The 14,300-nt window shown below is 40.5% G+C and overlaps 1 protein-coding gene across 2 annotated transcripts; it reads right to left on the bottom strand.

Moving 5' to 3' along the window:
- Positions 1-1,271: 1,271 nt before the first annotated feature.
- LOC135525924 (apoptosis regulatory protein Siva-like) lies at positions 1,272-12,894 on the bottom strand. 2 transcript variants are annotated; one of them, XM_064953897.1, is made up of 4 exons: positions 12,706-12,894; positions 5,528-5,710; positions 2,371-2,524; positions 1,272-1,505 (listed from the first exon to the last, which is right to left on the bottom strand). In XM_064953897.1, exons 1-4 carry the CDS (start codon positions 12,854-12,856, stop codon positions 1,457-1,459), a joined length of 537 nt encoding a protein of 178 aa, XP_064809969.1. In that variant the 5' UTR covers positions 12,857-12,894; the 3' UTR covers positions 1,272-1,456. The 2 variants fall into 2 exon arrangements, with proteins under 2 accessions (XP_064809969.1, XP_064809970.1); XM_064953898.1 differs by lacking the exon at positions 12,706-12,894 and adding an exon at positions 6,587-8,104.
- Positions 12,895-14,300: the final 1,406 nt, after the last annotated feature.

The following is a 14,300-nucleotide window of genomic DNA, read 5'->3' as shown; positions in this document are numbered from 1 at the left end:
ATTGGGAGTCCCATAGGGCTGCACACAATTGGCCCAGCGTTGTTAGGGTTTGGCCAGGGTAGGACGTCATTGTAAATAAGAATTCTAAACTGTTCTAAACTGACTTGCCAAGTTAAATAAAAATCATCTATGCTGCTACTACTCTGTTTATATATCCTGATGCCTAGTAACCTGATACATATCTTATCCTACCACTCCAGTATCCCTGCACATTGTAAATGTGGTGTTGTCACTGACCCTGGAACTGCTTACTTTCGTGTTCCTCTTATTTCTATTTATCATGTCTTTTTGTTCTACTTGAATTCATTTTTTTTATTGCTACTGATATTGGGAAAGCGTAAGCAAAGCATTTCACTGTACTTGTGCACATGACAAAAACTTGAAACTTGTTCTGAAGTCCTGTGGAGTGTACATGCCCTACAACCTCAGCAGCCTATTTCCAGTGAATTTCCAACAAATGTGCTTTGACTGATGGACACCTGGCCACCCAGCAGCTGTCTGCCTGCTCACCCAACCAGAACTGCTCTTGGACACAAACTGCAGAGATCCCCATAGACCAGAGCCACAACTGACCTGTGGAACATTGGTGTGACTCATGTTCAAATGCCTGTTTCGAAAGGACTCCAGTATAATCTCATAACAAATACCTGTAGCTAATACATAGGGATATGAGTCATAGGCTAGGACCTAGTGTTCACCTATTCAGAAAAAAACAAGTCTCCAATGAGTCCCCTACTCCAGAAACACTTGAGGTAAAATTAAAAGGATTCGATGGGTAAAAACCCATTCGGAAGTAGCATCACTGTGTCCTCTGATAGGCCATGAGTTGGACACATGGTCTCTGGGTTGTTTCTGGACAGGGCCTGGGTGACATGACAATCCTGTTTGACTGGTAATCTGCACTTCTGGGTATGTCCACAACCGAGAACAATTATCCACGGAGCATAATACATGACCCCGAAATCTATAAGTGATGAGCCAAGAAAAAGTGATGACTACAACAGCAGTGTATTTAGCCAAGTCACAGGAATCTTTTACCGGCTCATGTCTGAATCAAACCATGGTATATGCTGCCACCTGCTGCTGTGATAAATTACTACTTGGTAGAACAACCTTGTTTCAAACATTCAATTATGTAGCCTGCTACACTAACTTTGCACTACCTCCACTTCCCATATGGGCAGCATGAGTCATTCATGATTGAAATTAAACACATACATATGAGCTGCACGTAAACTGTGCATGACAAGCAAAGGAGCAAACAAGGAAAGTAAAGCGTCCAAGTATTTATTCCACACACATAGCAAAATACATATATACAAAAACACAGTTGGATAATGGTTAACATTTAAAAAAATAAGCATAAACATGTATAACAATTTAGAGATAAGAATATTTAATGTAAAATTAAAATATTCAAGCATAATGCTTAATTTTCTCCATGGTCAGTTGTTGATTACGATGAGCAGCCGCAGCACAGTACTTGCTCATACTGGCCACTGTAACTGAAGAAGAGGATACAGAGAAAACAATGAGTAACAAAGCAAAGTAAAGTGGAAAAAACATTTTTTTTTAAACAGGCGACATCTCAATGTACGTGCTCTGCACTGCTTGCTTAATCAAATATGTTGCATACTATTCTGCCGTACCAAGCAAAAAGGCAGTAGCTGCTCATTTGGCCGAAAATTAGTTAGTACATGCTTAGTCATGTGGACAAGTATCCTACCTCGTATTGTGTTTCGGATACAATGGGGGTCATGTTAAAAGTAACTGTATAAAGATACTGTGAAACCAAGGTAAATAAAAGCCATTTTCTCAGTTCCATGCTATGAGCAGTTAGTGCATTTTTTCCTTGTTTGGGCAGTATTGTAGAGACTCTCAGACAGTTAGATGCCTGTTATATAGGTTGTCAGTGCACATTTACCCAGTTACACAAGGTTTAGCAAGGTCCAGTCTGCCAGTCAACCTGCTGTCTGCCAACCACAGGAATGCCTGAAATGTTTGTGCCAGGAGTCCTTGTGGTTGGTTGAGCCGCAGAGGGTTGGGCATGGCAGGTTCCGTTATATGACTATGCTGTCTATTGTATGTCCTGACAAATTGAGCTACCTGTTGATTTTATTACACGTTTATTTGGCATAGGCTACAGCCATACAGTATCCTGTGAGTGTTGAGAAAAAACTGTTTTATTTCAGTCGAGAACTCAATCTTCTATTCTGTACATGATTTAATGTAGGACGTTGAGGTCCTTACACTATGGTAGTGGAATAGCAGTAGATGCGCTGCTTGCTGATTTTACCCAACTCAGAAGAGATGCTCACTCTGACCAGAGTAAAATCGGATGAAAGGAGAAGGGCGAGGAGTTTCACTTACTCGATGACGGTGCAGACAGAGCAGCAGGGTCTGGAGCAGTTGGAGCACTGCTGGATGCAGGATGGGCAGGCTGGGCGGTCACACTGGGAGCACTGCCTCCTGGTCCTCTGGGCCTTCTGACATACACAACTGCCCTTTGAAACCAACACAGCACCTGAGACAACCACACAGTCGGATGTCAGAGACTTCCAAGTTCCCAGTCGTCTTGAGCGTGGCATAAAGCAAAGGTGTCAAACTCATTACAGAGGACCAGGTGTCTGCTGGGTTCACACTCCTCCCTTGTACTTGATCAATAAATTAAGGTCCCCTCACCTGGATGTTTAGCTCAATTGGAAACAAATTGACAATAAATAAATAGTCAGTGGCGGCCGCTGATTGGCTGAATACTCGGCGCACGAGGTGGTTGTGGGTTTGCAACAAAGCAGCATGACAGAAATATGAAAAGTTCTCAAACTAGTGCTAGTTTCTTTGAGAAGATATATAAAAATGAAATGTGCATTTGAACAGCATAAACACACCCATTTCACTTTTGCATGTCAAAAACCCAATGACCACTTATGCACATGCTGCCACCAGGGAGAAAGTAACAAGCCTGCCGATGTGCCTGTGGCTAACAGCAATCTAAGGCACAGCATCTCAGTGTAAGGCACAATTGGCCCAGTGTCATCCAGGTTAGGGTTTGGCCGGGGTAGGCAGTCTTTGTAAATAAGAATTTGTTCTTAAACGGGCTTGCCTAGTTACAAATGAAAAAAAAAATAATACGTGAAAACATCTAACTGGGGATAGCTAGCTAATAATGTCACAAAGCATGATGCGCTGCCAGCCAGTTATTTCAGAATCTAACTTCATATTTCCCAGTTTGTAAACTAATATCTTAGACTTTAAATTGGCATGTGAGCTAACTAGCTAGCAGCTTATCAAAAAAATAGATAGCTGGTTAATTTGACAAAGAAAAAGTAAACCAAACTCTCAAAATTACTGTAGCTGGCTAATTAAATTGATCATGCTTTGTGATAGACCCAATTTTATGCTGTTTTAGTCCACACAACATGTCACCTGAAGTAGAACCTGATGAAAAATATGGGGTAACAAAATTAGCCATGATTGTTGTCCTCCCAGACCCGAGATGGTTCGAGCTAGGGTATCCCTCTGTTCTTCGACTCTTGTTAGATGTAGTTGTCCGGTTTATCAGGTCCCAGGCTACCATAACTGCTAGGATTATTTTTATTTATTTATTTTATCTTTATTTAACTAGGCAAGTCAGTTAAGAACAAATTCTTATTTTCAATGAAGGCCAAGGAACAGTGGTTTAACTGCCTGTTCAGGGGCAGAACGACAGATTTGTACCTTGTCAGCTCGGGGGTTTGAACTTGCAACCTTCCGGTTACTAGTCCAACCACTAGGCTACCCTGTTGCCCCAATTTATTTACAAGTTAATTAAAATTCTCTTTAGCTCCATCTGGAACTGATAGAGCAGATCTAGTCTCATGTAAGTAAGCCATCTGGTGCAAGAGACATATTGGGAGGGAGAGCAGACCCAGAAGTTCTGACTGAACGGACGCACATTTGAGCGCCCCAGGACAGTCCATTTACTTTGTGCTGTTCGAATTGACAGTTGAAGTCGAACGTTTACATCCACTTAGGTTGGATTCATTACACTCGTTTTTCAACCACTCCACAAATGTCTTGTTAACAAACCATCTACTTTGTGCATGACAAGTAATTTTTCACAGAGATCATTTCATTATGATATACTACCACAATTCCAGTGGGTCAGAAGTTCACATACACTAAGTTGACTGTGCCTTTAAATAGCTTGTAAAATTCCAGAAAATCATCATAATGCTCAGGAAGGAGAAGCGTTCTGTCTCCAAGAGATGAACGTAATTGGTGCGAGAAGTGCAAATCAATCCCAGAACAGCATCAAAGGACCTTGAAGATGCTGGAGGAAAAGGGTACAAAAATATCTATATCCAGAGTAAACAGAGTCCTATATCGACATAACCTGAAAGGCCGCTCAGCAAGGAAGAAGCCAATGCTCCAAAACCGGCATAAAAAGCCAGACTACGGTATGCAACTGCACATGACAAAGATCGTACTTTTTGGAGAACTGTCCTCAGGACTGATGAAACAAAATTAGAACTGTTTTGCCATAATGACTATCATTATGTTTGGAGGAGAAAGGGGAGGCTTGCAAGGCTTCCCAACTGTGAAGCACGGAGGTAGCAGCATCATGTTGTGGGGGTGCTTTGCTGCAGGAGAGACTTGTGCACTTCACAAAATAGATGACATCATGAAGGAGGAAAATTATGTGGATATATTGAAGCAACATCAAGACATCAGTCAGGAAGTTAAAGCTGGGTTAGAAATGGGTCTGCTAAATGGACAATGACCCCAAGCACACTTCCAAAGTTGCGACAAAATGGCTTAAGGACAACAAAGTCAGGGTATTGGAGTGGCCATCACAAAGCCCTGACCTCAATCCCATAGAAAATTTCTTGGCAGAACTAAAAAAAAAGCGTGTGCGAGCAAGGAGGCCTACAAACCTGACTCAGTTACACCAGCTCTGTCAGGAGGAACGGGACAAAATTCCCCCAACTTATTGTGTGAAGCTTGTGGAAGGCTACCCCAAACTTTTGACCCAAGTTAAAAAATTTAAAGGGAATGCTACCAAATACTAATTGAGTGTATGTAAACTTCTAACCCACTGGGAATGTGATGAAAGAAAGAAATGCTGAAATAATTCTCTACTATTGTTCTGTCATTTCACATTCTTAAAATAAAGTGGTGATCCTATCTGACCGAAAACAGGGAATTTTTACTGTAATTAAATGTCAGGAATTGTGAAACTGAGCTTAAATGTATTTGGCTAAGGTGTAAACTTCCAACTGTGTGTGTGTGTGTGTGTAATAAATAACACATTTTTTGACCAATCACAAGTGAGGCACTGCCCCTAACTCACTAATGGGTGGGCCACTACTGAAACCAGCAGACACTCTGCCCTTCATTTAATGAGTTTGACACCCCTGTACTAAAAAGAGTAATCATTTTCTGAATTGAAGACGGAGCAGTGATTTCAATTCTGACTGGAATGGTTTCCCTTCAGCCCATTCTCAGATGTGGGTGAAGGTTGCAATTCACCTGAGAAGATTATTACCTTGGACACGTGTAAGTCTGCCATCCTGTCCAATCAGTGTCTGCCCCCTCAGTAGTGTCCGGCTCACGTCAGGTGTCACACCTGGCCCCGAAGACTGTATCGTTGAGCACTTCTCTGTATCAATATTCCAGATTTTCCCCATGACAGCTTTAGTACCATTGAAGAGCAGGGTCTTTGTCTTTTCTGGAAGAGGGAGGCAGAGATAAGCAAACAGCAGATTAGTCTTCAAAAGGCATGTTTCCCAGCTGAAACAGTTTGTGCATATATTCTGATGTTTTGGACTTCGGCAAGGGGTTTTTCAGGTGGTCGGGTACACATTTTAATCTAGGCAAGCCCAAATCGGTAGCTGAAGTCTACGCACCCTTGTCGGCCATTGGTCAACAGTAGTGATTCTTCAATAAACTGCCTGTTGTCATTCAACGAGGGACAACTTGTCCTCATGCACAATTTTTCCCACTTACTGCACCAAACATCCTCGTCAGATGAAAAGATCTTAGTCATGCAATTTGTCTGCAAAAACATCACAATTGACAAATTTATCTTAGATAATTCTGACTATTTTGAGGAAGTGTATACTGGCTATGGCGTTTCAAAATGGATAAACAGAACTATTGCCACTCTCATTTTTCAAGTGAAGGTCTTCAAGGATATGAGAGCACACTCGTTCAGGTCGCCTAGCACTGCACCAGCAAAACTGAAGCATGCTGACATCTTAATATGCCCAGAAGCGGTCTTCTGACTAGGTGACAATTAAACACCATAATTAGGGGTGTTAGGTTATGCGACAAACAATGGATGCTTTGAGAGAATTCTACAACAAAAAAACAGCAGTAGACAAAATCCATTCTCACCAAGTGTCAACACGGTTGTCAAAATACATAAATCAATGGAAAACATGAAAATGGTAGTTGTTACCCATGTCTACAAATTTACACAACGAGTCCAAATGGAAACCAAGTGCCGTGCTAAGAACTTTCAATTGTGGGACAGCCCTTTGTGAAACCTGCGAAATCAGTGTGTTCATATATGCTCTTCAAGGGAAGGTATTCCTCAACCTACCAGAGTAAGATCGATTTGACATTGTATTGCTAAGAAGTACTGGAAAGTCCTGAGGGTGTTTCACGGTCATCGGATGTCCGTTGACTGAAATATAAGGTAAAACATTTTTCGGCTCCGTCATTGCATTTTTTCTATCAGAGACACACAAAAAAACAGGTTACAAAGTAGTTTCATAGCTACATTTTGTTGTATGGGTTGTCAGGGATTGGTCCAAATTCACTTTCCGCAAACCCCATTTCCATGAATGAGTGCTTGTTTGCTAGCTGTGTGGGCAACTGTGGAAATAGGGAGCGCTGCACAGCATTGGCTTTATTGTGCCAGAGGCGAACTGTGATTGATGGTTTTATTCTTTCAAGTGAAAAGTAACAATTCAGTGGCTACAGTTCTACAAACGATAAAAGCATAGATAAATACCAGTGAACTGAAAATGTGTCCCATCTGGCTAACAGGCAGCTCACCCGCTCCTGAGACGAGGCTAATTATTTGCTGGGAAAAGTGCAGTTCATCCTCCCATCACAGGTAGAGGTCGACCGATTAATCGGAATGGACGATTAATTAGGGCCGATTTGAAGTTCTCATAACAATCGGAAATCTGTATTTTTGGACACCGGTCAGATTGTTTTTTACACCTTTATTTAATGAGGCAAGTCAGTTAACTTCGATATGACAACAGCCAGTGAAAGCAAAGGGTGCCAAATTCAAAACAGAAATCTCATAAAAATCCTCAAACATACATGTATCTTATACCGTTTTAAAGGTAATCTTGTTGTTAATCCCACCAGTGTCCGATTTCAATTATGCGTTACAGCAAAAGCACCAAATGATTATGTTAGGTCACCACCAAGCCACAGAATAAACACAGCCATTGTCCCAGCCAAAGATAGGAGTCAAAAAAAGCCACAAAGAGAAAATTAATCACTAACCTTTGATGATCTTCATCAGATGGCACTCATAGGACTTCATGTATGTTACGTTTGATAAATTTCACATTTATATAAAAAAATCGGAGTTTACATTGGCGCGTTACGTTAAGTAGTTCTAAAACATGCTGTGATATTGCAGAACCACATCAATTTATAGAAATACTCATAATAAACATTGATAAAGATAAGCCTATTATACATGGAACTTCAGATAAACTTCTCCTTAATGAAACCGCTGTCTCAGATTTTTATTTTTTTTTACTTTACGGAGAAAGCAAACCATGCAATAATCTGAGTACAGCCTTTAGACAACAAAGCAGCCAAAAAAGATAACCGCCATATTGGGTAGTCAACATTACTCAGAAATAGCATTTTAAATATTCACTTACCTTTGATGATCTTCCTCAGAATGCACTCCCAGGAATCCCAGTTCCACCATAAATGTTTTGATTTGTTCGATAATGTCCATCAGTTATGTCCAAATATCTTCTTTTGTTAGGGCGTTTGGTAAACAAATACAAAAGCGCGTTCAGGTTGCGCCGAACTAAAAATTCAAAAAGTTCTGTTACAGCCCGTAGAAACATGCCAACCTAAGTATGGAATCAATCTTTCCTCAAAACAGGTTCCAAATACTGTTGACATCTAGTGGAAGCCTTGGGAAGTGAAACATAACCAATATCACCCTGTATCTTCAATAGGGGCTGAGTTGAACAACTACAAACCTCAGATTTCCCCATTTCCTGGTTGGACTTTTCTCAGGTTTTCGCCTGCCATAATCGATGTGGTGCGCATGTGGTGTGGTGCGCAGTCGCGAAATAGAACTGTCGTTGCTCCAACGTGTACCTAACCATAAACATCAATGCCTTAAAATCAATACACAAGTATATATTTTTTAAACCTGTATGTTTAGTTAATATTGCCTGCTAACATGTATTTCTTTTAACTAGGGAAATTGTGTCACATTTCTTGCACCAGAGTCAGGGTATATGCAGCAGTTTGGGCCGCCTGGCTCTTTGCAATCTGTGTGAAGACTATTTCTTCCTAACAAAGGACAGCCAACTTCGACAAACGGGATGATTTAACAAAAGCACAATCATTGCACGACTGTACCTAACCATAAACATCAATACCTTTCCTAAAATCAATACACAGAGAGAAGCAAGAGAAGTGAGGCCGACAAACCTGACTCAGTTACACCAGCTCTGTCCAGAGGAATTGGACAAAATTCACCCAACTCATTGTGGGAAGCTTGTGGAAGGCTACCCAAAATGTCACCCAAAGTTAAACAATGCTACCAAATACTAATTGAGTGCATGTAAACTTTGAGTAAGGTGTATGTAAACTTCCGACCTCAACTGTATGCTATGATGCTGGTAAAGTTTCTTCACGCACCTACGGTGCTGGTCAGAAAAAGAAAGCTAGCTAGGTCATGGATGCAAACAAATGTTCTTCCCCAAAAACATAGCAAAATAATCTGTTTCAGTAGCTATATAGTTAGCTAGCTAGCTATATAGTTAGGTGTCATCATCTAAAAAATATATACAAAATTACAAGACAGTTCTTATTTGATTAAATGGTGGTCAGACCCATCTGTGAAGCTGGCCACAATAGTGGACTGTGAGGTCAGTTTTCAAAATAAAAGTATGTCATCGACAGTAATGCAAATTATTACAAATAGTAGAATCGTGCCATATTTGAATAGATCATACTAAACAAGGATATGGATATATATATATATCAAAAAATGTCAATTTGTTAATTTGACAAAAATCTGTTGAAATCACACTGGATGTGTTATACTTTAGAATTGCATTGGGGGAATACTTATTTCACTGTACAGCCATAACTATGGATTATGGATCAATGACATGGGATATCAGTCTACTCCGTTACACCCAGAGAACATAAGCGTTGCAGCTCTTATTGAGAGACTCTGAAACAACTGAATTGAGCCACATTTGTCATCAACCTGTGTGTATTAAACACTAATCCTGAGGAAAAATAGTATTGCGTGGACGTTTAAGAATCTGAAAACTGAGGAGGATGTAGGGGAAAAATTATCTTGGGTATTGAGTAGACTGATACCCCATTTAATTTATCACCCATCCTTAGGTAACGCTGTATAGTGCAATATGAATGTCAACACACTATAGGCCGACTGGGGAGGTGATTTCACAGTCACGCAACAAGAGCTACAACGCAAATATTTGTGTAAGCTCTTCAGTGGGGTTCTGTGGGTGTCACCGAGTAGATTGATACCCCATTTCATTGCTTCACATTCCAACCTTGTTCAATATTATATAGTCTAAATATGGCATGATTCCACCAATTGTAACCTTCTGCAACACTTTCAAAATAACTTTAATTTTGAAGGCAAACCGCAAATTCCACGATTGTGCCTAATCCTTATTGTGGCTAGCTTCACAACACATAACCCAGTCGAGCCTCACTAGCCAGATGAAGCTAGCTGGCTGCTTATAACGTTAGCTTTTGGCAACAGGTTTAAGTAGCTGGCTAGCTATTTATTTTCATGAACTGATGTTCAATATTAATAGGCGAACAACAAGTGGCTACCTAGCTAATACTTACTCACAATGATTCCAGCTGCTACCCAATGTTTATTATCCATGCACAGTTACTTCACCCCCACCTACATATACAAGTTACCTCAAATAACCTGTACCCCAGCACACTGACTAGGTACCGGTGCCCCCTGTATATAGCCTCGTTATCCTTTTTGTGCTACTTTTTATTATTACTTTTATTTTACTTGAAGATTCTTAACTCTTCTTGAACTGCATTGTTGGGTTAAGGGCTTGTAAGTAAGCATTTCACGGTGAAGTCTACACTTGTAGTATTTGACCATGTTACAAATAGAATTTGATTTGAAATCATTGCTAAAAATAATGAAAATAACTACTGGTCATTGTTTTCAGGCTGGTTGTATTGGTGCTAGCTAGCTACCAAGCTAAAGCTAGCTAGCTACCCCAGAAGTTGCAGTCAAACAAATAAATTGTTAATTACCAGCGCAGTATTGCAAAAACATAATTTGTGGCCGGTGTTCGCAAACTTTTTTGAACAACGTCGACAGTGCTACAGACGTGCTTGGCTTGCACGTGCAAATTCAAAACACACAACATTCTATAATAGAACCGTGTTATTTGATGTGTCAAATTAAAAGCTTATTTAATGTGTCAAAGTGTTAATTGACGTATATCTTTTTTGACAAAGACCCAAACGGCTTTCCATAGTATGTTGTGAAGCTAATAGCAGTGACGCTATTACCGTGTAATTCCGGTAGGGCAACATCTGAAAAATAGCTCACTTAGTACTGTGTACCAGTGCTTGACCAGTCGTGAAAGCCAACATCACCCACGACAGATAACGGTTGATTGTCAACGGCAATGAATTCCATTACCTCGATTCACACAGCAGACATTGTGGGCAAGGGTAGGAATGCTGCATTGCACGTGTAGTAGCACAACATTTTACACATTGTCATTACATCGTGTACCTATGTTATATAGGTATGCACGTCAGCTTTGACATTGGTTTTGCACATCGGCATTAAACTAGACATCGGGCCGATACCGATGTTGGCATTTTTAGCTAATATCGTCCGATTCCCATAAGTTCACCGATATATTGTGCATCCCTAAAAATAACATAACAACCTAACCCAACTCGGGCGTAGACCTACCTTAGAAGTAAGCTATGTTAGACTTATTTGGCACTCTAGTCCTAATCAGTTGGGCTATTGAATACAACATAACTGGTAAATAGGAACCCATCTTTTTGTGCATGCGTGGCACCTTACTGCTCAGTGTAGACTCCCAGTTCTGCATAAAACATCAATATATATTAACAATATGACAACTTAATTTTAAATTAATGAGTACATTTTTTGTTTGTTCTTAAGACTGGTAATATGCTAATATCTCATTTGCATACAGTAGTATAAATGTTGTTTTCTAATTTTCTTAAATTGTTACAAACTCAGTTTAGCATATAGCATGAAGATCTGATCATTTACCACCCTACTATAAATTGGTCTTAAATGACTCATGTATCCCGTACTGCCTGATTTGCATATTCATTTAATAAATTGTACTTTCATTTGAATCTGTGTTCTACATCAGCCCTGAAAATGTCATAACAATATGACCACCCTTTCTTTTAAGATATTGGACAAAACATGTTAAATCCTGACAGGTGATTACATTGACCTGTCCGTGAACCTTTGGACCTCCTCCGATCGATCGCTTAAAAATAAGAAAAGAAAGAAATGTTGATTCCCAACGACCTAACATAGTAACTAGTAAGAAAGCATAGCTAGGCTAAATCAAAAATCCCTAGTAGCAAGCTAGCATCATACACACAAAAGCTTCTTTCCCTAAAGATGTGTACAAACATATTTACATCCATGTTAGTTAGAATTTTATCATTTGTCAAGATAATCCATCCACCTGACAGGTGTGGCATATCAAAAAGCTGATTAAACAGCGTGATCATTACACAGGTGCACCTTGTGCTGGGGACAATAAAAGGCCACTAAAAATGTGCAGTTGTGTCACACATCACAATACCACGGATGTATGCTCTCTCAATGTGATACAATTGACATCCTGACTGCAGGGATGTCCAACAGAGCTGTTGCCAGAGAATTGAATGTTCAGCTCTCTACCATATGCCCCTCCACCGTTTTAGAGAATTTGGCAGCATGTACAAATCGGCCTTACAACCACAGACTGATTGGTTGGGCCTGGCTCCCAAGTGGGTGGGCCTATGCCCTCTTAGGACCACCCAAGGCTGCGCCCCTACCTAGTTATGTGAAATCCATAGATTCCTTATATGAACTGTAACTCAGAAGAAGAAAAAAGGATTAGAAATGGTTGCGTTTATAGTTTAACTGTACAGTAGATTTCTGTGACGTTTGTGGCTAACGTTACCTGGAAATAGTCAAAGGCTAAAACAAGCTACATGTAATGCATGTCGTGAGTGGATATAGCCACCTAGCTAAATTATCAAGTAATAAATGGACATTAACATTTGGTGTAGGTAGTTAGCTGTTGTGAACTACCTAGCCAATGTTAGCTAGCTTGTTTTTACCGCTAGCTAAACAACAGCACATGGAGTAGGGCCAGCTAATGTTAGTTAGCTAACAGCCAGACAGTTATTTCAGACAACAAACCTTACCGTAGATTTCTTGTCTGTACTTGTCCCCATATACGCCGTGATTATTAAACTCCTGTTGTCCAATGTGAATTTTATACTGCGATGAAAAAGATTCAGCGAAAGGATAAGATCTTTTAGGCATTTTTTGGGCGAAGAACGTGCATCCAAACATAAAATGCTTGCGGAGCAAAGACGGGAAAATACTCACTTGCCTGCGAACTAACCAATCAGACCATTGATCTCTTTTCACGTGACTGTTTGATTTTGATTACTCATACCAAGTGTTTTTTCTTATTTTATTTAGCCTTTATTTTATTTAACTCGGCAAGTCATGTGCCAGTGTTTGAATATTTATGTTGCAGCACGATTATTGTGGATAGTCAGATTCATATAAAAGTCTGTTTAAAACGTTAACATGCTTTGCAAGAAGAACGTTTTCTCTTATAGTCCTGTTCACATGGACACATCTGAAATCAGGCTACAGATGGGTCTTTTGATAAATGCAGAAAATCGCAAAATAAACGTTCTACCGCAGTGACCATGTTATTTTAGCGCAACCTTTTTGTGAAAATGTATGTAAAAACTATTTATAAGATGCATACTGTAATGAAACAGCAGGGAGCAGGTCTCGAGCAGGTCCCTCGACCTTCTAGCCCGAGGTCCGGCGCCCTAGCTTGCAACTCTACGTCTTACAGGAACTCGCTCGCCGGCCAAGCACACGCACTGTCGTGGATGCAAGGTCCGATCACTTCTGACACCAGTGTAATGAAACAGCAGGGAACAGGTCTTGAACCCTCGACCTTCGAGCCCGAGGTCCGGCGCGCTATCGACTGTGCCGCAAAAGCATGCTCGTGCGGCAAAGTTGATTTCCGCGGTCATAAACCCAGGGTTGTTACAATACTTTCCGTATTTCACAAACTCACTCCACTGATAATAAGAGCGAGGCTCGCTCGGCTAGCACACGCGCAGATCAAATACACAGATGTCCTTGATGTCTTTTGTTTTTGCATTGTTGTTTTCTGTTGTTGTTTTCCTTTATTCAAGTCTTTTTTTCTATTTTGTTCTTTTTGTTGGTTGTTGGCACATCGGGTGTGTTTGTTTTGGTTGGAGGGGTGGAGATGGGGAGGGTTTGGGGATGGGGAATTGAGGGGCATGTTTTTCGGGGGCTCTTGGTTGGTTGTGGAACTGTGGTTGCGGATCTTGGATGGTTGGTGGTCTGGCGGTTGTGACCGTTGGGCCGGTGGACGAGAGGTTGCTGGTTCAGGTCCCCGAATCGACTGGGTGCGGGATCTGTCGATGTCTGGGATATTTGGGTAGGGCGCTTAATTAAGCATGATTGTTTCTGTGGGTCACTCTGGATGGGATTGTCTGCTAGATGAACATAATGTAAATGTTGATCGGCTTCACAAGTAGATTGTATGTTTAAAATATATTATAATAATACACTGCTTGGAACACCGATTTTTTTTTTTGACCTTTATTTAACTAGACAAGTCAGTTAAGACCAAATTCTTATTTTCAAAGACAGCCTAGAAACAGTGGGTTAACTGTCTGTTCAAGGGCAGAAAGTACCTTATCGGCTCGGGGATTTGAACTTGCAACCTTCCGGTTACTAG

The sequence above is a fragment of the Oncorhynchus masou genome, chromosome 32 (assembly GCF_036934945.1).
Source record: "Oncorhynchus masou masou isolate Uvic2021 chromosome 32, UVic_Omas_1.1, whole genome shotgun sequence".
In the NCBI taxonomy this organism is placed as follows: domain Eukaryota; kingdom Metazoa; phylum Chordata; class Actinopteri; order Salmoniformes; family Salmonidae; genus Oncorhynchus; species Oncorhynchus masou.
This window is presented reverse-complemented; position numbering and strand designations above follow the sequence as displayed.

Excerpts from the sequence above, each read along its gene's own strand:
- LOC135525924 (XM_064953897.1), bottom strand. The coding sequence starts at position 12,856 with ATGTTTGGATGCACGTTCTTCGCCCAAAAAATGCCTAAAAGATCTTAT. Across the intron at positions 5,711-12,705 it reads GTACAGACAAGAAATCTACG|AAAAGACAAAGACCCTGCTC; the intron begins GTAAGGTTTGTT and ends TCCCTCTTCCAG. Across the intron at positions 1,506-2,370 it reads TCTGTCTGCACCGTCATCGA|TTACAGTGGCCAGTATGAGC; the intron begins GTAAGTGAAACT and ends CCTCTTCTTCAG.